This window comes from Mirounga leonina, unplaced genomic scaffold (genome assembly GCF_011800145.1).
Source record: "Mirounga leonina isolate KUSES-001 unplaced genomic scaffold, KU_Mleo_1.0 Mir_175, whole genome shotgun sequence".
In the NCBI taxonomy this organism is placed as follows: Eukaryota; Metazoa; Chordata; class Mammalia; order Carnivora; family Phocidae; genus Mirounga; species Mirounga leonina.
In genome coordinates this window covers 28,496,824-28,524,436 of record NW_023270453.1, presented here as the reverse complement: position 1 = coordinate 28,524,436, position 27,613 = coordinate 28,496,824, and the positions used below count along the sequence as shown (strand labels likewise).

At 42.1% G+C, this 27,613-nt stretch overlaps 1 protein-coding gene across 1 annotated transcript in view; it reads right to left on the bottom strand.

Moving 5' to 3' along the window:
• Window positions 1-1,256: 1,256 nt before the first annotated feature.
• The window catches only part of CUNH16orf72 (chromosome unknown C16orf72 homolog), a 27,225-nt gene continuing 868 nt past the window's right edge, over window positions 1,257-27,613 (bottom strand). Inside the window, exons 2-4 of the mRNA XM_035022253.1 lie at window positions 27,007-27,087; window positions 15,655-15,930; window positions 1,257-3,681 (exon numbers count right to left, since the gene is read on the bottom strand). Of these exons, the coding sequence (XP_034878144.1) occupies window positions 3,437-3,681; window positions 15,655-15,930; window positions 27,007-27,087 (602 nt within the window). The 3' untranslated portion in view covers window positions 1,257-3,436. The remainder of the gene's footprint in view (window positions 3,682-15,654; window positions 15,931-27,006; window positions 27,088-27,613) is intronic.

The window sequence follows — 27,613 nt, the reverse complement described above, 5'->3', positions numbered from 1 at the left end:
AGAATATAAACAACGGCTTCTCTGGCAGAACCTTTCAACTCATGCCCCCACACCCCAACCCGGAGAGTCCAGAATATATCTCTGAAGATCCCCCACCCTGTAACTAGACACCTAGGTAGTCATTCTCATGAAGCGGCAGGCTCTAACAAACAATATGGAATCAAATGCAACGAGTGAGGTAAATATACTAACATAGTCACCATACCCCTCAAAAGATCATGCCAAAAATTTAGTGATTTATTCATAATACTCTCCTAAAATTAACTCTGCAGCCCGTGTTCCCAACTAGGTCCCCAGCTCCCTCCATTTCCAAATCATCCCTTGGTGTCTTGCACCTTCATTGCACTGAGGTTGGCTCATCCTCTGTCGGGCCCTGGCCACCCCCTCTGACTTACACAGAAGAAGCCAGCCCCACTTTCACGGCTGGAGGGAACCCCTACGGCCCAAAGACACGGGCAAATTTAATGTGTTCCAATAGCCCCTAGGGGGGCAAAAAAAATTAAGAAGGCTGGTTCTTTTCTAAAAGCCTGAACTTGATTACATCAAAAAAGTCAATTCAGATGTGATGACCAAAACAAAACTGCAGACAAGCCCCATAGTTTTTCGGTTTTTTAAATTATTTATTCATTGAATGATTTAAGGTGTGTACCACTACTCCAGTTGGGTAAACCACATTGAAGAATTTGACTGCGGGTCTTTAGACTCAGCCAAATGCTTTCCATTAATTTTGCTTTATAAAATACTAAACATTATAATTAAGTTTTTAATGCTTCAGCCATGCTCAGAACACTGCAGTATAAGGATGAACTCAACCCACTCATGCCAAGTTAGGGTGACGAGAACAGATCTAACGAGCCATGATGTCTAAAAGAATCCGAGAATCTAGCTTAAAAGATAAAAGGAGGTTCTGTTCCCCCAAAGTAAACTGTTAAGTTTTAAAATTCAGCCTACACTGTTCTCAAGAGACTGAAAAAAAAAAAAATTTCAATGTTATTTAAAAAAGTACCACACAATATGCAATCTTCCATGATTTGTTTGGATCTAAAATGGCACAATCAAAGGCTTCAAAAATCTAGCAGTCAGAACTAAGTCTTCCTATGAGAAGAAACCATTTCCCTTTCTACTCCTAGATCTTAGAGTTACTTTGTGCTCAGGGGGCGCGGGAGAGAGCAATGAGACAGAGCACGCGGAGGAGTTACGAGGAGGTTGACAAACAGCATTTGAGATTAAATGCAGTGGAAAAAAGTAACGAGTGCTAAAGTTTTTAAAAAGTTTAATGGAGCCAATAAGGCATATAAATCGTGTTCTGGCAGACATAAGACCTGCTTTCTCTTACCAAAGAAAATGGCACATGTTTTATCAAAATTTGACAATCAAGAGTAAAGGGTACTGAGATTAAGCGTCAGAGCACCAACTAAAACAAAACAACCAAAAATAAAAAATTGTTATTCAACTCAGAGGGAGGAACTAGAACCAAGGCATAAGGGGGAGGTTATACAGCTGTTCCTCAATCTCAAAATCCTTTAGGAAGAGGAGTTCTGGCCACTTGTGGGCAACGCTTCACACCACCAAATGCCAATTCCAGAATCTAAATTGACAACGACAGAAAAACGGTAACTCCAAATGCATTTCTGGGCATAGTCCAAAGGGAAGCTTAAAAGTATTCATAATACATAGGCTTGTCTGTTTCAGGTAAAATGACAGATTGAATGTATCAAACAAAAACTGATCCACTTTTGCAAAAATTTAGAAATACCTCACTTTCGTTCCTAGTTTTAGTATGGAATTGACTTGGTTTTTCTTCTTTTTTTTTAAATAAGGCCTAGTTCTATAAGGAGTACAGAACTTCAGCTCACACATTCCATTCACCTCCCACCCAGTCAATGAATATTATGGTTAACTCAGCAGTTTCTTCACAGAAAGATTATTATTAAATGGCTGAAGGAATTGCAAACTTTAACAAAGTGCTGTGAGTAATTACTGGAAAAACCCTTACACTGATTTGCAATGGTCTTTTCAGGATAAAAACAGGAAGTTAACTGATACTGGACTACAAGTTTGCAAGGAAACATTTTCACTGTCCTACTTGATATATAATATAATAATATGATAGAATAAATTACAGTACCTGGCAGGCTGACATCAGTTCTTCATCTAAAAAAGACTATCATTCAGTTCAAGATATTAAAAATGAAGAGGAAACAATCAAACATGCTCTAAAATATTGTGGCTACAAGAGGTCTTACAGGGACTCAACAGAGGATCTACTCGGAACCTTTATTTAGGTCTACCTAACACCTAGAGAGCCTCCATGCGATTCCATCTCTTAAGAGAATGAGATTCCAAACTGCACTTGTTAGAGGAGAGGGACCAGAGTGCTACTTAAGTTGTGACCACATTAGCAGATAAAAGACCTTTATCTTCTGCCATTCCAATGGAAACTGCACACAAAGTAGGGCATTCATGAAAAAGGTACTACGGGACACGAAAAGACTGGAATACCTACCTCCCCCAGCATCCATCTCCCTCTTGCTAATACTGAACCGAAAAGGAAGCCCATCCTCAAAGTCCATGATCTCTCTACTTTAGGTCCCCCTTGAATGCAGTCTACGTGTTTACATTTACCATAAGGAACAGTACCCTGCGTGGGAAGTAGTACTTGTCTTTAAACGGGAGTATTTTAAGCCTACAGGGTCAGTATGGGGGCAATTTAATAGTATTGCTACTTTTAGAGCGCTAACACACACAAAGTGAATCCGATAAAGTTCTGTGTATTGATTCAATATTAAGTATTAATTGCATGACCATCATAGCACCTCTTTACATCACACAATCACCAGAATTAGAAACTGCTTGGAAAACTGAAAACGGGGCACAGTCCAATCATTAGAAGTCGCACGCTGTGACTCCAAAGAGCCCAGGTGCATGATCTAGTGCTGCAAAAAAAAAAAAAGAAAAATGGAAGCCTGCAGATTTGACAAGAAAGCCAAATCGTGGGTTTGAGATAATTTTAGGAACCTGGCAATACTGTTGAAGCAAAACACTCAACACAGCAGGAAATGGACCAAGGCGGGGGGGGGCGGGGGGGGGAGGCATTCTATAACCAAATAAACATCTGATATTTCCTTTCCCTTTGAGAATAAATACAGTTAAGGTCACTTTTAGCCTTGGAACGGATATATGTTTGCCTATGATGATCTTGCTAATGACTACACGATTCTGATGTCCTCTGCTAGGATTATAGTTTTAAGAAAGCCATAGTTACAAGAGGCATCTACTGTAAATACCTAGAACTTCCTTTTATGGCAACCACTATAGAATTCACTTGTCTTAAACAGTGAACAAGGGAAGATGGCCTCATGTTTCCTTTGCAATAATATATGTTGAGGATCAAGTGGCTTTCAAGCAGCATGGTGGGTGTGAAAATGTTTGCAGTTTAGATCATTCTGTTGCGTTTATGGGTTGGTGAGTCTGTAATGACATCGCCACACTGGGCTGAGGTACGCTTTCTAGTTCCACCATTGTCCAAGTGGAGTGCCATTTCTTCTGATATGAAAGTGTTCAAATCGACATCATGGAGTCCATTTCTCCTTCGACTAGCATTCGATCCACTGCTTACATGTGTAGGAGAGCCTGGGGTACTCGAACGCACGCTTATACTAGCCATTGCACCACTAAGACCTAGGAAGAAGAAAAAAGGTTTTAGAGTTGCTCGATTATTGAACCCTCTTGAAAGCAACCCACTTTACGTTCAATGTTTCATAGGATCAAAGGATGTCTCCCTGTTTTCTTAAGGGGGGGTGGGGGAGTCACCAGGGAGCAGTTTATGTTTTCTTCTGGAAAAACGAATCCATGGGCTTTTGATGTATATGTTTTATTGGTAATACTACCAATATTTACAATATTGATAATTACCAATTACTGGAAGCATATTAGGTCGCAAGCACCTTGCTAGGTGTACACACATATCACAAAACCCTCCCACCTACTCTACTCGGTATGTATGTTACTTGTAGTTTATGGCTGAGGACAGCAGGTGCTTGCTTTTAAACAGGACAGTTTGGTTATCCAGTTACCATCCCCAACAGATCCTTCCAGTGTGTTTATGTGCACACAGGGGAGCAAGCATCATTTCCAGGCCTGAGAGGGCTTGTTCCAACTACCCCTTCAGATAAATTGACTTTATAATTTATCATCCAAAACAGTGCACTCTTGAGCCCAAAAAAGGGGTCATTATTAAAAAGTATGCTGGGACATCAAGGACAAAGTCAGTCTGCCCTTGGACAAATCAAGCTATATGATCACCCAAGGTCTGGACTGTATTTGGTAGATACTCCTTTGGACAGCCTTATTACCATATATAATCCCTCAGAGGAGGGAACACAAGGATGGTATAAAAAAAATCCTGCTGCTTTCAAGGTTGAATTAAATCCAGAATAGACCCAGCAACTCATTGCTGGACACTCATTCCTTAGACTCTTGAATAGCTAAGGAGGCAAACATATGTTCCACTCTGAAATGTATAGGATAAACCTGTGAAAGGAACAAGTGAGGCCAGGAAACATTAACCATAGTGTTGAATTTGAAAACCTCACATCACGGACAGTGGATGTGCCTTATGAACTTCCTCTTACATTATTCTAGCCTCACACAGGGATTGTGTTATTGCTGGACTATTACAGAGTATGATCTAATATAATCCATGTTCCCAAAGAGCATAACTTGTATCTTAGATTTTAAAATAAGCTTACCGGTTGGTTTGGTAGGGGCCCATTTTATACTCTATACATGTGATTTAAATTTGAACTTCAAGTCGAGAAAAAATCCTCTGCTTTCTACCGCATCAAATCAATAAATTCCCTTCGACATTGTTCTTACACTACAAATACTCTGTGAACACTCTCAGGCCCGTGGCCTCAACAGTCTCCCTTAGGATGATCCTGTTCTGCAGCCCACACCTCTTCTTACTGCTCTCAAACTCCCTCCCTGGTACCAATGAGCCCCCTCACTGCTCTCCCTGTGGAAGATGCGTCCTCCCTCCCCACTGGTGGCCAGAGGAAGGCTGATCACACCCCTCTGTAGCTCCACACCGTTCCAAGGCTGGTGCCTATAAAAAAAAAAAAAAAAAAAAAAGACAAAGGCACTAATCTCGGAGCACTTCCTGTGTTAGGCACTACGTATTTTTAAATTTCATCCTCAGAATAATCCTCTGCCATCTGTATTACCAGTTTTGCGGATGAGAAACCGAGGTTAAGAGGTTAAGCAAGCGACCCAAGGTCACACAGCCAGTGAGCAAGAGCTGGGGCTCAAACACAAGCACGATCTAAGATCTCCCCCTTCACTTTGACCCTGCCCCTTAAGGTCAACATTTCAGCAGGAAGTGGCGACAGGGTCTAAGGTCTGGCCTGCCTCAGGCCTCACTCAACAGTTAGCTTCTCTCCCTTCTGGCCCTCTGCACTCCTACAGGGAGAGCGTGGATGTGCGCTGCCAAAGCAAAGGACCTGCGGTTCCTTCTGAGGATCTCTTTCCGAGGGTCGGGCCTGTGCCTTCCAATATTTGCTCCTGCCGACTGAGGCCCCTAGTTCCTCAGCAGCTCCTGCCCACTCAGGCTTCTCTCCTGGTTCTCCTACCTCTCTCCTTTTTTAGTCTCTTGCTGGCTCCTCTTCCCTCCTGCTTGAAACTCTCCGCTCCTTCCTGTTCTCCAGCCTGACAGTTCCATCAGTGGCCTCTGTGGGCTTCTCTTCTGCCTCTGACAGGTTGGTGTCACCCAGGGTGGTGTCCTTGACCCCTGAGCTTACCTACAGGCATCGTTTTCCACAGGAGCAGGCCATTTCTCCTGAGCTCAAGGACCCATCCGTATTTCTAACTGCCTGCTGGACATCTCCAGTGTAACACCAAAAATGAACCACGCTTCCTCCTCAGCCCACATGGGTTTATTAAACATACAGGAAAAGAAGGGAAAGAAACGTCCTGGGCTCATCTTACACCGTGCAGTAGGATCTTTTGTCTCTTCCTATTAACAGGGTCGTTTCATCTCTACCTAATGCCCTCGGTGCCTGGCACACAGCATTCACCGAATTCTGAAAACAGGAGGGTGCGTCAAAGCCCTGCCCATTTTGAAACCCACTGAAATCCAAAGCTGCTGACGTTCATTCACCTCTCCAACACCAGGAAACAAACCCAGGTGGTTTTCGTCTCTTAAATCTTTGCCATCGAGTTTTAAAAAACTCAATTATTCCCAAATTGCTGGCATTTTTTTCCAGCTCTCCACCACAGTTTGAGGGGAGAGCTGTGCTTTCTTTTTTCTAACCTAGCAGTCCATAACCAACTACTAAAAGGTGTCCAAGAACTTAAGACAATAACCTTTTCATAGCTGTTTCATAATGCAGGAAGTCCTAAGGAGATTACACTGCAAAATGTGGGCCTTCAGCACGAAACTGGGCTACTTCAATAATTAAACTGAGGATCCCTTTATCATTTGAGACCACCAAGAGAACTCAACAACCCCCACCCCCCGCCCCAGAATCCCTCTTAACATGGCAACGTTGTTTTAACACCTAAGGGACAAATACCCAAGGCTCACAGAATACTCCACCAGAAGTGAACAGGCACATCAAGCAAACACTTCTATTGCTTCCACTGCTATTCTCCATGAAAAAGAAGAGATATTAAATTATCAATTTGGTCAATTTGAAAATTCCCCAGTAACTGCTGGAAAATCACAATCTTTTTTCTGTTGGGTGTATGACTCGGGGCTTAGTTTGGAAGCTAAAGTCAAGTCACAATGTGCCACATTACCTGCTTCCTATCTACTCTCAGCAGTGAAAATTCTTCTCAAAGTTTAACGATCTAAAATCTTCCCCAAAAAGACTTTTTGAAAGTGTCAAAAAAAAAAAAAATTAAGATGAACAACCAAAAAATATATTATTTTAAACAGCCCAAATTTTATTTTATAAACCAATGACAGCTACTGGAAGATGCTTCAGGAAACCTTAGCTAAGCCACATGATCAGGCCTATACAAGTACAGAGAGTCTAGACATGCTTCAGAACTAAAAACTAAGTTGTACGGCCTAAGGGCATACAACTTAATTTCTACCAAAACACACTTTTTCAAAAGGGCTATGGGAATATCAATTGACAAAAGCAGCAGAACAAGTAGTATGATTAGACAGGAAAGTCTCCATTGCTTAATACAAGATAAACTCAATCAATTTTAGTTTCTGCATCCATTTTAAATGATTAGTGAAGTAGGAAAAAAAAAAAGATTAGGATGATTTCATCATACTTTGAAAAGAAAGCTCCCACTGGAGCTAAAACAAAGTCACAGTCCAGGTTATAGGAATCTATGTTACATGGTCAGTTGTTAAAAATAGCACATAACTATTATTTTCATACCAAATTCATGCTTGAGATAGTAAGAAAATCCTGTTTCCAGAATTAATTCCACGTCATTCCAGTTTCCCAGCATGGAGTCAGGTCACAGGCACGGAAAGATCAAGTGCAGAACCGGCCCACCTCCTTTCCTCTGTCCGGCAGCCCGTGGCCTGGGGGCTGCATCTACACTGTCTACTTGCTCCCCAACCCCCTGCAGCCTGCAAGGGCAGAGGGCCAGCCCTGGAGGAGAATACACGGGCTGTCATTATGGTCGATCCACTCAGCACAGGCTCAGGACCCTGGGCAGATATGCTCCACCAGTTCTCCCATCTCCAGTATGAAAGGGGGGATTTGAAATCCCCACCATTTGAACAAAGTGAGAACTTCCTGACTGGAACCCCAGGACACTGGCATTCTTGCATTTCAAATGAATTGCGCTATTCAAGTGGGTAGCGCTCCCTTTGCAGAGTGGTGTTCTGAGGTTTTAAGCAAGCAAGCACTTGTGTGTAAAATGTCGTGTTTTAAATGCACCAGGGAAGGAGTTCAAATTATGGAAAAAGGAATTCTACTAAGATTTTAGTAATTTGAAGTAGATACCACTCCCCACCCCAATATGTAAATTGTAATACTGAATTTTTATTGAAGTAAAGCACACTAAATCAAACCAATTACAAAGATACATGTGTCACACCAAGAAAACATTTTCAAGTTATGCTGACAGCCCAATGCTTTCAAATTTTTCAAAGACAGTTTTAATGCCATGGGAAAAAATGCTCACGACGTTAAAATGAAAAAAGCAAGATACAGTACCATATATGCAGTATGATCTCAACTATGAAATAGTTTTAATATTTATACATTGAAAAAAAGACTGAAAGAAAATGCACCAAACATTTAACTGTAGTTATCTCTATATAGTGGGATAACAAGATACTGAATTTTTTACTTTTCGGAAATTTTCAAACTTTCCAAGAGAAACTGGTATTTATAAATCAGAAAACTAGCGGAAAAATTAAACTCAAATGTTAAAGTGCTTCATAACTACCAGTACTAGGTGAGTAAACTGACTGAGGCATGGCTACATGGACTCCTTTTCACATCAATGAAAAAATGTCCAGCAAAATTTTACTGCAAGTTCAAAACAATTTCGTATCAATGATGTTGGTAGCTTTAGTTAAGTCCTACTCCAGAAACTTCAGCAGCTAGTATCTAATCTTAATATACAGAAAATGCCAACTTTTCATCAAAAATGTTAATTGCCTTCATTGTTCTTGTTCTCAAAAGCTGGCTTGAACAAAGGCCATAATTTAGAAATTCCAGCCTGCAGAGGAATTTTAATTAAAGAAGATTCTGTGAAATAATCAATTTCAAGCAATTAAGTGATGAGATTGCTTTGGTGCATTAATGTCTTACATCTTAATTTCCAAGTTTTTAAAATATTTTACTGTTAAGTAACTATCAACAGTTCTATTATTTCATGAAGATGCAGACTGCAACATTCAACACGCATTTATTAAGTCCCTACTACTGTGTTCCACATGCTGTACTAGAAGTACAGACAGGCGAGAGAAGGAAGGACTGTGACGGATGGATCAAAATCCCCCATAGGTCAGTTCCAGTTAGTCCTCTGCAACGGAAAGTTACAGGGAGTTTCATGTATACTATACTTGTTAGCTATCAAATATTTGTTTCTAAATTATTTAGCTCTATGGATGGAAGGGGACAAGAGTGATAAGGAAAGGGGAAGAAACAGAACCAAACACAAATACTTAAATTTCTTCTTAAATGTATTGGATCTCAGGTATCTAGCAAATTCTATCAAGAGGCCTTGTTCTCACCAAAATTCCTTAACTTTTCTTCTGTACTGCTCTAGTGCACAACACAGGTCCAAAGAATGTTTTCTGATAAATTAGCAAAAGCTACAAAAACCTGTGCTCAGGGAACAAAAACCCTATTGGTTCAAGCTGCCTGGAATCCACAGGTTTCCATAAACACTAGGAGAAGAAGGGATTAGTTTTATACATTGAGTATTGACAAATTAGGAATTTGCCTTACATTTTTTCCTAGGTAAAAATTCCTATCTGACCTTTTATGATTTTCTGAAAAAGCCCTACACCCAGTTCCTCCAGATCCAAGAACCTTTCGAGCAATTTAATGATTTATTTAAAAGACTAAGGATAACCATGTACGTTAGCCCAGAGAAGACCTTGTTAGGCAAAAAAGGAGGAGCCAGAAATGGGAGTTTATTAACACTCCTAGGGCAATGGTACTGTCTGTCTCTCAATCTGACTGCCTGTGTTCATATACTTCAAATGCTCTAACATAATTCTACCAGGCTAGAAACTCAAGGATATTATGTAACTCATCTTTTATCACAGGCCCCTACCACTAGCCTCTAATAAACAGTGCTTAGTGTTTAGTGTTCAGTAAATGCTGGGCACTAGAAAAGGCTACAAAATGACAATATATACTTTATTTCTAAATCACCACCACTTCCAAAGAAGGATTTGAACTGCAGAAATGAGAACTAGTAACACCACATCCACCAAAAGGGAGGGTTTCAAGCTAAAAAGGGTTCAGATGGCAGACTTCAATACTTAGGAGCTGCTGTATTAACTCACTAAGTGCTTTCTTTAAAACAACAAACTTTTGTTTCTTTCCTTTGTTTGAAATTCTCCAGGGTCACATTAAAGGCTAGCCTGCCTAAGCCCCTTTCACAGTACTTACACTAGTGAATTTAAACAGGAAAGGAACTTAAAACTGGGCAAGGTGAGATCCTAAAGTCAAGTGCCCATGACAGCAATTCCCACCAGCGCCTATTATGACACCACACCCTGCGTGCTAGGGGCCTGTGAGTGTGAACGGATGGAATTTTACAAAAGGGACAACCCAGGCCCAGTAAGGTTGGTTCCTAGTACCTCAGTCAAGAATGTCATCAAAATGACTTTTGGAACTAAAACCAAGTGTTTCTGATCTGTACAGGAACAGTCTGAACCGCAGCCAGGAACCTACAAAGACCATCTATGAGATGATGTGAGTGAGGCGGTTTTGAGTAAGGTATCAAAAGAGTGAAATCTGCCTTGGCATCCAACTGCTTCTCTCAGCCTGGTCTCTCACTTCCCTTCCATTAACACATGCCCCATTCCTACTCTGGACCCTTTTCACCTAACCCCCGCCCCAATAATGAACAAAACTCAGAACAAGGAGACCAGATTTCAATCTAAGGCTTTCCAGACACAACACTAGCTTGGGCAAGGCAACTGAGAATCTGTCCATCCAGTAGAAAGAGAACAGCACCAACTTCATTATATCAACATGAAAAATGAAAAAAAAAAAAGCTCCAGATCCTAGCAAGTAACCTAAGTAATTAACAGTAAGTTTTACATTACCCTTCCCCTCTGTAGCGATATATGCAATTTAAAAGGCCATCCTTACTGAAAAGGGAGGGGAAAAAAGTATCTTCAGAGGCTACCCAAGCTCCAGGTCTACTTTTGCAGTGAAATGCCACCCAGAGGCAAAGAGGGCGCTCATAGGACTTAGAACTAATCAGAAGTCCCCCTTCTCTCAAGGTAAAAAACAGTGTTGTGAAAGGGTAGGTAGGTACTTTGCTTAGTTTCTCAATCTAACATCTTACAAAGTATATCGCCTTCCACAAAGGAGGAGATTGCCTTGGAAAAGTTAACCATCTTGCCCAAGGTCATACTGAGAATGTAGCCTACCTACCAAAAAAGCCTAACTACTCTTTCTACTAAAGTGAACCAGAAATACAGCAAGTCACGAACCATTCACTTCAAGCCTACTTAACGAGATTCACTTATGGCAAGAAACCCAAGACAGATAGAAAATGCATGTATTGTCTGATGTTTTTAGAGAAGAAAAATCTTCTTTCCCACCCAACCCCCAGACCCATGGGGGAGGGACCACAAGTGTACAAATATGGAGGCACAGTGGTTAAGAGCATGCACTTGGAGACAGGCAGATCTGGAGTATCTATTCTACCACTTACTAATCTGTTCCATCGAAGCCAAATAAGCCCCCCTCTTCATCAACAAAATGGCAATCACTCAAGGCAAGTGCAGGATTAAATGAGAACCTCCTTAGCAGAATGTTGGCACAAAGTAAACACTAACGTAGCTGTAATGGTGCATCATCATCAAGCCCCGTTCAAAGTCTCAGTTGTTCTAATTTAAGGAGTTTCCTTTGTAGCTCTCCTAAGGTACACACCATTCCTCTACCCTCACTGCAGTCATCCTGAGATCTGTGATCCTCAACTCTTCCTAAAGGTTCTCTGGCCCCACTGTGTTGTATCCATACATGTAACAGACCTCTGAACTCTGATCAACTCAGAACACATCTATACCAGGTTCTTTGCCAAGTTCTGTTAAAGCCAGAAGCTTTAAGACAAGGCCCTGCCCTCAGGTAGCCCCAATCTATTGGGAGGGACAGCCACAAGGGGAGAACAGACTAACAGCTCAAGGAAGGCTTCAGAAGGGAGATCTGCAAGAAAGCTTCATTTTGGAAGAGGCGCTTGATCCATCTTTAAATATGAGCAGGCAGAGGGAAAGATCTGGGAAAAGAGCATGGAGGTGTTCCACAGATGAGACAGTATGGCTAAGGTATCTGACCCAAGGTCAAGACCCAATCAGAAAGGCCTTGCAATGCCATGCTGAGTTCTGACTGCAACCTATCAGCTGTAAACAAAGGTTATTTTTCAGTGAAGTGACAAGATGGGAAAAGACTACTCCAGTGGGAGTGGGCTGGCGACTGGGTCATCCCAGGGCCAGGATGCAAGAGCAGGAAGATTATTCCAGGAGCCCAGTCCTCATCTCCTCCAAAAAGCCTTCTCTTAACGCACGGCCAGGCTGCGTAGTAAAGTGTCCCTTTCTGCCCCCAGAATATCTTACACATACCACGTTTACGCCATTAAAATAAAATTGTCCAAGTAAGTGTTGGCCTCAACAGAAAAGGAAGCACTCACTCTTCATTTATACACTCCCAGAGATAGCACAGACACATATATCCATCTGAATGGCTCAATGAGGAAAAGATGGGTATTTGCTAACGGGGCTAGAAGGACTGCAGACATCTACGTGAGACAGACGCAGGGATGTTGTGGTATGGACATCCGCCAGAGGACAACGGAGCACATGCACCAGGCCGTCAGGAACAGGGGCCTAAAAGTACAAGGCCTTGCAGGAGGCAGTTAGAGCTTGAAACCTGGAGAGTGTAATCTAAGTCAGTGAAAGAGCCTGAGGAAAGATCGAGGCTGAAAGAGCCTATGAAGGAAAAAAAAAAAAAAAAAAAAAAAACGAAGAAAAGAAAAGCTCCAAATGAGAGAAGACGCCTGAGAGGTAGAATGAGAAAGGGAGACAGAACCACAAAACGGTCCAGAGGACTTTAGGTCCATCTGAAATCTTCTATTACATTAAAAACAAGGTGGCAGGTACTAATTCAGCACTTGGTAACTTTTTGATGTTCTTATTTTAAGACAAGGATTAACAAGGCAAGGACAAAATCAGTTTAGCACACACTTATGTATTTCTCTGACTTCTTGGGAAGTTTAATATCCAAATGACTAGATCCCATGGTACACATGAAAAAAAGCAACCTATATTGCAGACCAGTGCCAAATAAAGCACTGGATGATATTCTTTAAGCCTCAATAACCCAACAGATTTGACTGAAACTACTGGATAACCATTAACTGATGTATGTATGACTGAAATTTTGTTAAGTCCAAGGCTGACACGGTACTAATCAGAAGATCTTACTCATTATCACACCCTCAGTGTCTAAGGAAATAAATGTTCTACAAGTATCTTACATCTTTGCCATTTTTCTTCAAATAAAATGCTTATTTTAGATGTATATAGGTGTGTTTGGTACCGGAGAGTATTTAGGAGCTGATTAAGAAAAACTATGGGGGAAAATTGTCCTCTCATAAAAAGGGATAGAATGATTTGACCTTCTACACTCATGTTTGCTCTTTAAAAACTTAGTAAGTATACTTCAATACGCAACTCTTTTCCTATATCCTGCCCCCCAACCTTGTAGTCCAAAACCTCATGAATTTAGACTCTCCTTCCAATGCAGATCCTTAAGAACTTCAATTTGACTTCAACTACATTTCACAAATCTGGCTAAGCAATTATATGCAAAACTAAATTCTGACAAGAATGTACCCTACTGAAGAGGTCTCCAAATACATTTTAGAAGATCATCTGGGCAGTTTTCACTTCAATTTACAGATTATCCAGGAACTCAGATCACGAGGACACCTGGTTACAAAGCTGGTCATTAATCTGCTTTATAATTTAGTCAACAATGCCCTATCACTAGAAATCATTCAAATCACTTTAAACACTCAAACCAGACTAGCATTCTCAATACACTGATGTTTTCTAAAACCACTAAGCACAAAACTCAGTGTAATTTGTTTCTGTATACTCTTCCAAGGGGCCGTATTACTTAACCACAACAGTGTTTTAACTACGGGAATTCAGTGTAGGAACCTTAGAGTTAAGAGTACACAGAGTCTCCAGTATATCCTGGACTGGTGCTACTTGAAGTCTACTAAAGGGAAAGATTATTTTTCTACACAGCTTTTAACGTTCTTGAACCTCACAATTTAAATATAAGTCAAGATTATAAAGTCTCTTCTTAAAACTACATTGTTACTAAAACTCCAAAAATTCAGGAAAATAACAAATCACAAGCTTAACAGTCAAAAAAAAAAAAAAAAAAAAGGGGGGGGGGGGGGGGGGAGACCTGGCACTTTTTACAAGGTATACAACTGCACTAAGATTTTATAATAGGAGTGGCATTTGTGTGTCTTAAAACTATCTTCTAAAGTATAGTATGATACAGAAAAAAAACTTTAACGAGAGAGGTATGGAATGAATCATAAATGCACCTAACAATAAAGAAAATCAGAATGCTTAGAGACAACCACATCCAGCCCTACCGTTGTGGACAGGCTGGTCACCTGTCACTACACACACTTCCAGTCATTTGTTCCAAACTTAATGGTAAAAGAGGTGAAATCTGTAAATGAGTAAGAACAAAGTTTTTGCCTGAGTTTGAGAAGTTCTGATGGCATGACTATTCCCCTACATTAGAAACAGCCAGCAGTCCTAAGTACTGCATCCACACATCAGGGACTTTCTTGCAATAAATGTCTGTGTTTTTAACTTATCATAAACTATCAAGAAGAAAAAACACTTTTTTCAACCCCATGCTCTGATTAGGGTTTTAGGTAAAGAATCAAGGTCTGCCAAAGAGAACAAGAATCTGTACAAGCCTTAAAGCTTCAAGGATATAGAAGCCCTCTGCATTTCTATCCCACCCTTTTTAATACCAGGTTACTTAGTTTTAGATGACCTATACTATGGCCCAGAAATGTTCACTTTCAACAGGCCTCCTGACCTAACTCACTAATTACTTCTCTCCTCTTATATCACCTGCATCATGCATGTTTCCTTGTTCAGTTCCAACTAAGTCTCATTACTTTGTTTTTCTTTTATTTTTACAGCAGTATTAAATGTCATGTAAACACCTCTTCCAGCTCTACTTGTAAATCTGTATTAGAGAGGGAGAAACAACAACAGACTTGTTGACTACACACCCCCAGGCTTCTTCAGTAATACTTAATAAAGCCCTGAGGTCTGGCAGGTCTAGCCTGGGGAGTTGGTGACAGACTGTCCTGACAGTCCTATCAAAGCAAGGACCTAAGGGACAACAGACGTAAGCAAAGTCACTTATTCTTACATCTGCCCATTCCCACTTGGGTCATCAACTCTCACCCCCTTTACAGGCACGCTCAGTAACTCAGAGTGTCAAAGGGAGTTCCCACAATAACAGCCCAACAATTACCTGCCTCACTTGCCTGCCACTGACCAGGCTCTCCGGGCAGTCAAAAATGTAACAGAATTCTTAAGACACAAGAACTTCCTCTTTGACTCAGAATAGTAAGAAAACATGTACAATAGTAAGTGTAAAGCAGTAAGGTCTAATCAACGTTGCAAAAGATTCTGTTATTTGTGACACTGATAGCTCAAACTAGCTTTCTAAAAACATTTTTTAGGATGGGCTAGCTAACATTCAAAAATTGCCCACGTTAAGTTCTTAGCTTACATTCTACTTAAACATTTCTAGAGCACGTAGTTACTGTAATAGACAAAACACAGACAATATATCTGGACCTAACCTAAATGTGAAAATGGGTCCACAGGCACACTCTTAACCATTTTTCCAAAGAAATATGTTTAAACGGCTTTACCATGCAGAGCTATGGCTTCCCGGAAGGGTTGCAAATCAGTCTCTACAGATGAGCTAGTTTCCGTTGAAGTAGCTCGGTTAGGGGACACTACAGTCAGTCTTGGGGGAGCTCTAGAGTTTCGTGGTGGAGGAACTTTCCCACACAGGAAGCTGATCAAATCTTCTCTACGAATAGTTCTTCTGCGTTTTTTAACCCAAGCCAACACATCCTTATTGCGTCGCTGATAGCCAATCTGAATTCCAATATCAAAACTTCGTTGATGAGTATCCACGCTTTCTGTTAGGAAAAAAGAACAAGAAAAAAGATACATGATGATCAGTAGAGCCAGGCTGCATTCTCTTCTAAAAGAAAACCATTTTACAAGTTAACCAAAATGAGTATCATGAAGTATAGGGTAATCCATTAAACTAAACTGTATTTCATCTACATTTGAAGTGTTACACATGGCATTTAATCTCAATGGTCTAAATTCAGGGTTAACACATCACATAGTCCTAGAGCTTCTGTTTTGTTCTTTAAAAAAAAATAAAATTTTTTTAGGTTTATTTAAGTAATCTCTACCCCTACTGTGGGATTCGAACTTACAACCCTGAGGATCAAAGGGTGCATGCTCTTCTGACTGAGCCAGCCAGGCGCCCCCCAAAAATAGTAATTTTAAATAGAAAGGACTACTTTTTATTAGCCAAGTTACCATTTTTAAAATGCTATTCCCTTAAAAATCTTGCTAATAAGCTTAATCTAATTAAGCTAGCCTGTTTAATAATACCAATGATGGGTAAATTATTCAATGTGTATTATTATTATACTCCACTTCACCTGAGAAAAAAGGTAGCAAGAAGACCTTGAGGGGCACCTGGCTGGCTCAGTGATAGAGCATGGGGCTGTTGATTTTGGGGTCATGAGTTCGAGCCCGCCACTGGTGTAGAGATTGCTCAAACAAACAAAAAAGAAACCTTGAAAGTGGTACTAGGGATCCCCCTATTGCAAAGAGGAAACAGCTACTGAGCACTTAGCAACTCTAGCAAGGTCACAGAATATATACCAGAGCTAAAATTTTGCTCCAGAGTCTGTGGTTCTTACCACTAAGCTCTACTCTCCTTCAGAAACGAGAATTCTCACAATGAATTTTAAGTAGGAGCATCCTTCAACAGATGACTAAATATTACAGATCACTCAGGCCACCTGCATTTACCATGTCATTTTGGGGATGCACTCCTACTGAACACACTGAAGGCAGCAGCAAACATTTTAGAAATCAAGAGGAAGAATTAACTGATTGACTACTCAACACCAAAACCAAACAGCACAGTGGAAACATTCATTTCCCTACATATACTTTCTCTGTGCTTCCAGTTCCCAACAGTTTCCCGTAACTCAAAACATTCCCGAAAGACCTTGCCTTAAAAATCTCAGACTGGCCTTCCAGTCTCCCTGTATATAAATACTACCCCTGTATATACAGAACGCACGTTTTGAATAAATGATCCCTGACCTACTAGGAAATTTAAGTCACTGCCCTTTATTTTTAGTTGAACTGCTAGGCTCACAGAAACTCACAAGTATACCTTTAATGACATTAAAGACAACAGTTCCATTTATCCCTGGGTCTTTTGTAAGAGCAAGAATTCTTCTGTAGCACAAAGAATCATTCCTCTATTACTTTTCTGGGCCATGATTTTTTTTTTTTTTTTTTTTTAAAGATTTTACTTACTTGACAGAGAGAGACACAGCGAGAGAGGGAACACAAGCAGGGGGAGTGGGAGAGGGAGAAGCAGGCTTCCTGTGGAGCAGGGAGCCTGATGCGGGGCTCGATTCCAGGACCCTGGGACCATGACCAGAGCCGAAGGCAGACGCTTAACGACTGAGCCACCCAGGTGCCCCGTGGGCCATGATTTTTTAATTCCTTATCTAAAACACATACTCAGAAGACTTTGAAAGGAAAAGCAATAATAGAGTTGTGCTCCAGAAAGAAACAATAATCCAGTACAGAGGATCCCAAGCTGCATTAATTTGCATTATTAAGCAAGACAGCAAGAGGGCAGCACAAGCAGAACTTTAGCACAAGGCCTATTCCTTACATGATCAGTCCTTATTGCTAAAAACTTTTCCAAACAAAAAAAATGGACGAAGTTGTCTATGGGAGCACTTTTTTTTTTTTTTTTAATTCATGAGAGACAGAGCGAGAGAGAAAGGCAGAGGGAGAAGCAGGCTCCCAAAGAGCAGGGAGCCCGATGCGGGACTCGATTCCAGGACCCTGAGATCATGACCTGAGCCGAAGGCAGACGCTTAACCATCTGAGCCACCCAGGCGCCCTATGGGAGCACTCTTAAAAATAGTCTACGGGCGCCTGGGTGGCTCAGTCGTTAAGTGTCTGCCTTCGGCTCAGGTCATGGTCCCAGGGTCGTGGGATTGAGCCCACATGGGCTCCCTGCTCAGCAGGAAGCCTGCTTCTCCCTCTCCCACTCCCCCTGCTTGTGTTCCCTCTCTCGCGGTCTCTGTCAAATAAATAAATAAAATCTTTAAAAAAAAAAAAAAAGGCCAACTTCATCACAACTTTGAGAAGTGGATTATTCTTATTCTAAAGATATAAAAAGCACCTTTGGAATGAAGTATTTCTCTGTCTCATTACTAAAATAACGGCCAAGTTACAATGTGAACCAATGGCTTCTGATTTCTCATTTCATCATAAACAAAGCAAGCATGAACTCCATTTTAAAGGTAAATAACATTGGGATGCCTGTGTGGCTCAGTCGGTGAAGCCATCTTCTGCCTTCAGCTCAGGTCATATCTCAGGGTCCCTGCTCAACAGGGAGTCTGCTTCTCCCTCTCCCCGCCCCCAACTTGTGCTCTAAATAAATCTTTTTAAGAAAAAGATAAATAACATTTAAGAGGATAATATAGCACTTTCCAATCTCTTAAAGACTTAGATAAAGCCAGCCTTAGGAGTAGATAAACTCAAGATGACCTTGGCAAAGCTGTTATCTAGAAGAGTGATTCTGAAAGAGCTGGAAGCATTCGAAGAGAAATCAAAGCTTTGAGCAAAACCTAAGCCCATCCCATAGCACCACAGAAAGGAGAAATGCAAAATGTGAACCTCAAAGCAACCAGGTTTCTACAAACCTGCCCTAACTAAAAGAACTGTTATACTCAAGCTCGTAAGTGGAGAAGCGGGTTCCAAACAGAATGACCAAGGAAAATCTATTTTTTCAAGACCCAAATGGAAGTAGGCCCAGAACTGGAAGTAGAGGAAATGTTGGAAGCACAGAAGGACTACAAGAAACAAGTCCAAAGCAGGATGAAGCAGGCATGTAAATGTACACAGTAGACAGCCACAGTAGACAGCAGAACCTTCTCCCTCAACTGGATACAAAACTCAAAAGCCAAAGGGAGGGGGCCACCTGAGGTGGTTATTTAAAAAAACTGACAATCCAGGGGAAAAAGCTGGGCTACGTTGTGGTTTGAGGACACAAGTCCCAAAAATCAGATCTGCAAGGGCCTGAGGCTTTTTTAAGTAGGCTCCACGCCCCGAGGCTTGAACTCACAACCCTGAAATCAAGAGTCACATGCTCTACTGACTGAGCCAGCGAGACGCCCCAAGGAGGGCCTGATGCTTCAATCACAGATTTGAACAAAGTTGGAAAATGCAATATTCCCTGGTTTAGATCAAAGACAGTTATCTAAGTGAGTTGTGATGCTCTTTTAAAATTTACCCAACTAAAAAAAAATTTTTTTTTTTTTTTTACGTAACTGACCAAATCTTTTCACCTCAGAAATTGTGAGCAAGTCTGGGGCGCCTGGGTGGCTCAGTTGGTTAAGCGACTGCCTTCGGCTCAGGTCATGATCCTGGAGTCCCTGGATCGAGTCCCGCATCGGGCTCCCTGCTCGGCAGGGAGTCTGCTTCTCCCTCTGACCCTCCCCCCTCTCATGTGCTCTCTCTCATTCTCTCTCTCTCAGATAAATAAATAAAATCTTAAAAAAAAAAAAGAAAAGAAAAATTGTGAGCAAGTCTCGGGGCACCTGGGTGGCTCAGTCGTTAAGCGTCTGCCTTCGGCTCAGGTCATGATCCCGGGGTCCTGGGATCGAGCCCCGCATCGGGCTCCCTGCTCTGCGGGAAGCCTGTTTCTCCCTTTCCCACTCTCCCCGCTTGTGTTCCCGCTCTCACTAACTCTGTCAAATAAATAAATAAAATCTTTAAAAAAAAAAAAAGAAAAGAAATTCTGAGCAAGTCTCAACATCAGAACCAACAAAGAACAAACTAGATTTATCAGGCATTCCAAACACTGACTTTTACAGATTAGAAGGTACAGGAAGAGGAAAGCAGATACGACATTTAAGGTCTTCGGGTACCTGCTTTTGCACCACCTGGGCATAATTTGGTTTTATACCATTCACAGCACATCCTGAAAGCCAAATCCAATTACCTTACCACCCAGATTAATCCAATTTCAGTTATTTCCCTAAACAGAAAATCTCATGTTGACACAAAAGCATTTCAAGTACAGTCCTTATGTTTAGGACTTTAAACAGTTACTTGGTTGAAAACCCTATCATACCCTGAACTGAACAGGAGAGATGTGAATACGTATTGGAGAATCCTAGGCATGAATAGGCTAGATTTTAATGTGACCATAGGCTGACTTACTGTACAGCAGCACAATAAACACACACAAAGATGGCTTTCTGAAGGCTCTCTGCCAAAGACTGCTGTAAATACATCCGAACCTTGACAGACAGACATCCAAATTCTAGAAATGCAGAGCACAAAAACTGCGGGGACAGTCGTCTGTCCAAACTATTTTACTGAAGCCAAAGCCATTGTGGAATGGGGCCATAAGCTAGAAGGTTAGGCAAACCCCAAGGGCATCAAAATGTCAATCTAACCTTTAAGCACAACACATTCATTTCCCTGTTCAAGAAACAAACTGATGCAGACAAGTCACAGCAGACGTCCCATGTTTCTTACGTTTTTAAAAAACTTGTTTTTATATAAGCAGCTGAAATGAAATTCCAGATTTTTAGAAGTCTAATCCTCTCACCACTGTCAAGGCACAACAGGCACACAATCACCTGATTTCTGAGATGGAGACCAAATGCAGAGCTTTCTTACATGATACGCAGACAAGATTAAGACAAAGATCAAAAAACTATTTATAGCTTTTCGATACTCACAAACCTTATGTGAGTTGGCCAGAGCAGACACCCAATTTCTTAAACTAGGAACTGGAACTGAGAGGCTCATAGGGCCTTACCCAAAGTTAGGTAAGTGAGAGATTCCTTCTACAATGTAGTTCTTCCCCAGCAAAAGAGAAACCATCCCCCCCCCATCCTCCTTAAAGAACCTATAAACTGTAAGAGCACATTGCTAGATCAAAGCAACATTTCCAAAGAATACTAATGACTACAATATAGTTGAACTTAGAAATTCAATCCGCATTAGTCACCCAGTCTGCCACAGGGGAAAAAAAAGTATTAAAAATGTTTCATTAGAAACAAAGATATGAGGGGCACCTGGGTGGCTCAGTCGTTAAGCATCTGCCTTCGGCTCAGGTCATGGTCCCAGGGTCCTGGGATCCAGGCCCGCATCAGGCTCCCTGCTCAGCAGGAAGCCTGCTTCTCCCTCTCCCACTCCCCCTGCTTGTGTTCCCTCTCTCACTGCCTCTCTGTCAAATAAATAAAAATCTTAAAAAAAAATGAAAAAAGGAACAAAGATCTGAATTGTAGGCAAAATAAAATCCATTTTCCAACTGTTCTGAGAAAACGACTCATGCATTCCCCAACAATGTATTATTAAAAATAGGCACCAACTTCTAGCTACTCAGATAATTACTTAATTTTCACCTAGCACACACAGAAAGGACAGGAGCCAGGGAAGAACTGTAGCAACCCCATTTGCCTGGCATCCAATCCTCATCCTCCCTCTCCTAAAGGTACTCCCAAGTTTCTGTTTGGATAGCTCTGGGGTGAGCTTCCTCCACATTCACTCAAAGGGTGGAACGTGTGGTTTAGTCCTAATTTAATCTGCATAGCCCCAAACAGTGGCTATGATACTGGTTCTGAGTAAGCATGTGACCCAATTCTGGCCAAGAGACTACAGAGCAGGACAGTTTGAGCCACTGAATGAAGTCAATCCTACCCTCAACCTTCAAGTCAGATAGGAGCCAATCCATGTCCACACCACTGAAGCCTGACTTGTAATTTCTGCTTACCTGCAATCAAAACATCCCTTCCCGAAAAGTTATACAGAAGAAAATGTCTTTCACAAAAATTTACAAACAGAATCTACAAATGGTGTTAGGAATGACTGAGGTCACTGCTCCTTATAGCAAAAGTTAAAGAATAAAACTTAAGACTTAGGGTTTCTAATTGTAATCCATACTTTGGTGTTTTGAACAAACTCTCAAAGGTCAGTAATGGTTTTTTGCAAAATGGAGAGTCACAAACCAGCTCCAGAAAGTCAAATTTTAAGGAGATGAAATTCTACTATCTGTCTCAAGGTGGAACATGCTTTCTCTGACCATTTGTTTATATGTCAATCACTCACCACCGGGCCCATCAATTTTCAGCACATCCTGCTCAGTTTCACTTTACTTACAGTCTAAGATGGCCACACTGAAGTGAGACAGCATATTATAAAGGGATTTGGTATCAAGAGATCTCAAAGCGGCGCGTGGGTGGCTCAGTCGTTAAGTGTCTGCCTTCGGCTCAGGTCATGATCCCAGGGTCCTGGGATCGAGCCCCGCATCGGGCTCCCTGCTCAGCGGTAAGCCTGCTTCTCCCTCTCCCACTCCCCCTGCTTGTGTTCCCTCTCTCACTGTGTCTGTCTCTGTCAAATAAATAAATAAAATCTTAAAAAAAAAAAGAGAGAGAGAGAGAGATCTCAAAAATAAGGACTTAAAGGGCATCATTGCACTTTTATCACCTGTCAATTCTATTTTCATTTAGCCCTCTTAAGGAGAGATGAAGGAGGAAAGCGCCACACCACAAAGCTTATTTCAACACAAGAAGAAATGCAAAGACAAAGAATAACCTAGAATTTCTTCCATCTTAAGGACTGCCCATAGCCAGAAACACCTGGAAAAGAGAACTTAAACACCAACAAGATCAGCACTTGGAATACTCACCATATACCAGCATTAAACTCAGATCTTGTCCCCTAAAGTAGGGGTAACTTATCCCCAGTTCCAGTTGAGAGAATGAAAGAGCACCATGGGGCAGTATCTAGCTCCATCATCTGCCTCCAGGACCACACAGCTAAGTAATGACAGGCCAAAACCAGAATTCAGACCATCTAGCAGTAGGTGCCATTCTAACAATGCTGGCCTTCTTCAAGCACTGCTAGAGTACAGACGTTCCCTGGGCACATGCTGCTCAGGGAGAGAACCAGGAACATCTTTCACACAAACAATATCAAGAGAAAGCTCTCAACATATGTGACAGTACTCAGCATGCAACAAAGGTCTCAAATGCAGTTTTTAAAAGTGGAGGCAGGGGTGCCTGGCTGGCTCAGTTGGTAAGGCATGTGACTCTTGATCTCAGGGTCATGACTTCAAACCCCCACGATGGATGTAGAGCTTACTTAAAAAAAAAAAAATTAAATTAAAAATACTTTTTAAAGAATAAGCAATCAATTAAAAGTGGAGGGAAAGAAATGGAACTTAGCATAACACAAAAGTCAAAGAAAAGAACATTAAAAACCTGGGTGCCTGGGTGGCTCAGTTGGTAAAGCGACTGCCTTCGGCTCAGGTCATGATCCTGGAGTCCCTGGATCGAGTCCCGCATCGGGCTCCCTGCTCAGCGGGGAGTATGCTTCTCCCTCTGGCCCTCCCCCCTTCTCATGTGCTCTCTCTCTCAAATAAATAAATAAAATCTTAAAAAAAAAAAAAAAAAACACCTAAGAAAAAGAACCACTAGGTAAGTGCTGAGAAGGGACCCTGTGGGGTGTGATCAAGCACTGGGTCAAAGACACTGCTGAAGAGCTAAGGTACCAGCACCCACCTCAGGCTGACCACTGGGGCTCCTAAGATAGCCTTGTCCCAAAGGACAACCACCAGTCCAACCTCTCTTCTGAGCAAGGAACCCCAAACAGAAGGAAGTTAGCATCAAACAAGGAGAATAATTTCCTAATAAGCAGTCAGGAGACAGAGATAACAATTAGCACCCAGGAAAATGCAAGGAGGGGGCTTTAAAAAGCAAACCACTAGGTGTGGCCAATTATTTCCCAGGTAAGCATGAACCCAGGCTAAATTAAAACAACCTCAGTAACTTTTCACTCCCCTCTTCAGTTGCAGGTATCAAAAAATGTACTAGGCCAGGAAAAGAAAATAACTGAAACCTAAACAAACATCCCCCTCCTTTAGATTTACCAAATCAAGGTAGAAACAAGAACCAGCAACCAAGATTTTCTCCTCCCCTTTCCAAAAGAGAGTATCAAAGTCTGGCCCTACAACAGGGAGTAGAAGGAACCACACACTCCATTTTGCTGAATTCTGTCCACAGTAAGGGACAACTCACTCTCCTCTAAATCCTTCCAGCCAAACCAAATAACTGAGTGTTCGACTTTTCAAAAGCCCATGAGCAATCAAAAGGGGCCATCAGCTAGGCTTTTACCTCCATTCTGAACTTCCCATATGTTCCTTTTAGGAGTTATCAAGAACCTCTCCCCAGTCTGCAAAATGAGTCGTTTTTAGCTTGCCAGATAAGCATTTAATCAGACAAAACAAAACACAGAAGCACTGCCCACTTAGAGAGAGCCCTCCAAATCTCGCCCCTTGTAAATTACATGTAAATACTTAATCAGAGCCGTGAACAATGACTTAGATTTACCACTACTTAAGGCTGCAGGCACTGGTGACACTACCTTGCTTACTGTACTGGTTCTATTTAAAGTATCTAATTATTCCTACAGCTGTAGTCCTGTTCTCCAAAGACTTCACCCTGAAAAAGAGGAACGTTGAGTGTATCTGCAGAGCATTATCTCCTCTCCTTCGATCAAATAATCTGAGTACGTTGCTACACTACCAAATTCCACAAACCACAAACCACAACTTACCTTTCCTACCAGGTAAAAAAGGATGCATTTACTTTTACAAAAACAGAATATAAAATAAAACCAGTTCTAACAATCTAACACATTTGCAATAACAAGAACATGTGATTTTCATTTTTTAAAAAATGTCTCTCTCATTAAATCTTCTGAACAAAGAAAACTAATAAATTATAAAAAGCAATTTCAAATCAAGCGATCCAATTTGGGATTATTTCAGAGTTCAGCTTCTGAAGCCACCATCTTCTTATGTGAAACACTACACAAAACTGTCAGCTTTAGTCCTGAAAACATACACTGTAACAGTATACAAAAGAACCAAAAATTAAACAGAAAATCTAAAAAACGTTCCTATTTTTGTATGGCCTCAGCAAAGAGGCATACAAAAGCCACCAAAAATGGTGCCATTCCCCCCTTCAAGCAAAAATCAATTGCAACAAACAAACGGTTAGACTGTAGCACCCCACAGGCAACAGAATGCTACTCAGGAAAGGAAAAAAAAAAAGGTTGGGGTGGGGGGAGAGGGCCAAAATTGACATTGAGCTGCTTATTAACACCTGCAGCATGAACTCCTTGGATCAATCTCAGAAACATGGGAAGTGGATGAAGCCAGGCCCAAAAAACTGTGCCATAAGGCTGTACGTATTCATGACCTTATGGAAACAGGAAACCATATATATGGCAATTACAATGTTTCTCAAATTCAAGCTATGATTCTTAAAAAGGTATTATACAGTATCCAAATTATACTCCAAGAAATGAGTTTTTAAAACAAGTTTGTTTTTTGTTTTTTTTTTTTAATATTTAATTTGTCAGAGAGAGCACAAGCAGGGGAAGCAGCAGGCAGGAGGAGAAGGGGGCTCCCCACTGAGCAAGAGGCCACCGTGGGACTGGGATCATGACCTGAGCCAAGGGCAGATGCTTATCTGACTGAGCCACCCAGGCAACCCAAAACAAGTTTTAAGTATTATTCAAAATTCTCTGGATGAAACCAAGAGCCAATCCAGACAATGCTGAAGACCTTCAAGCACTGATGGATGTTACAGTAATTTACTCCAGAGTCCAAATTTAAGAAACTCAGCTACATAAAATCAAAGTTGACCACTGGGGCACCATCTGTGTTTCCCCATTCTCGCAGGCGTAGACTATGAGTTCCTCCTTCCCTAAAATCAACATTTTATTCACCAGTTTCACTTTATGTTTTCAAACTACTATCCCAAAAAACTGCAAATTCCACCAAGACATCTCACAATAAGGAATTATTTCTCCTATAGAATGCTACCATCATTTGCACATTCTTACGCAAAAGAATCTGAGAAGTCGCTCCACAGCCTGTTTTAACCTGTTTTGATCATTTTGAAATGCACAAAGTCCATTACTGTTATGCGCAGCTTCTCCAAGTTTGAAAGCATTTAATTACATTTTTACTAAGATTAACAGTCAAATTCAAATCCTTTCTCCATAGAAACCTTGCCCCAAAGAAATATCAAATCCAAATTTCCAAATCTTCAAAATCATTAAGACACAAAATCTAAAGCCATGGTTACTGAGAGAGCACAATGAACAAGAACATTTACTGACATATCTTCATGTCAAGGGGAGGGGAGAGAATTAGCTCCAGGAAGACACTACCATAAAACACAAAATCTACCAACGCAAACTCTGATTACACATTTCCTGCCAACACTATACAATCAGATATGCCGTAGTTTTGAAGGCAAATATTTGAAGTTGCTAGAGAAGAGCAGTATGTTAATGTGCACAGTTTACTCCAATCAGCTAGTTTTCAACGCACTGAAATGCTACGAAAATACCTTGGTCTAAACTGCCTAACTCAAGACTCTTCCGGGAGGTGTCCACCTCTGTCTGTGGCACCATAAACTCCCTTCTTCCCTGGATGCCCTCTCCAGTGAGAAGAAACACGCCTCACTCGTCTCCCAGCTCAGGGCTTCTCAACCTCCGCACTACTGGCATTTGGGGCGGAGAAGCCTGTCTTGTGCAAGGTAGAATATTCAGCAGCCCCCTCTTAGGGATGACATTCAAAACTGCCCCCAGTGTCAAACGTGCCTGGGGGGAGGTCGGGGGTGGGAGGGGTCAAACGCCCCGACCGAGATGCAGGATCTAGCTAGACCACCCCGGGAGTTCTCAACCAACAAAGTACCCGGGACACTTGGTGGCTGGACTCAGCAGCAAGGACTCTGGCAGTCTGAATCCGGGAAAGGGTGTCTACTGCCCTCGCGGCGCAAGACTCAAACCCTGACGCAGGCTGCCCTTCCTCTTAGCCGGCAATGCAGCAAGGTTATCTTTACCTTTGTAGAGATTGGTGACGGCGGTGGCTGCGTTTTGGAAGGGGACCCAGAGAGAAAGTCCTGGCTGCTGACACACTCGGTCTGAAAAAGCGGGGAGGGAGGAGGAAAAAAAAAAACACAAAAGACACAGAAAGAGAGACAGAGAGAGAGAGAGATGTTATTTGGGCGTCAATCACTCCGGAACGGCCATATTAGGTTTCGCCATTTTGTTCCAGGGCTTCAGGATCCCACACTCAATTGTGAGGCCTGCAGGAAGGGGGTCGCGACGGGGGCCAGGGCGAGCCGCGGGGCCCAGAGGCGCAGCCCCAGGACCGACCGCGGCCGATGGAGGCGCCCCCTCCCAGTCTCCGCCCCGAGGCCCGCTCCGGCACAATGGGCCGGCCTCGCCGCCTCCCTTCGCCATTTTGTGACCGGGGGCCCCTCCCCTGTCCTCCCGGCCCGGGGGCGCCGGCAGCCGGGCCCCAGCAGCGGGCGGGCCCCCGAGAGCGGCCCCAAACGGGGGCGCCCCCAGCGCCGGCCCCCCGCTCGGCCGCGGCCACCCGCCGGGCCCGCCCCCCGCGCCGCCATCTTGTGGGGAGGGGGCGGCGGTGGCGCCGCGGCCCGGCCT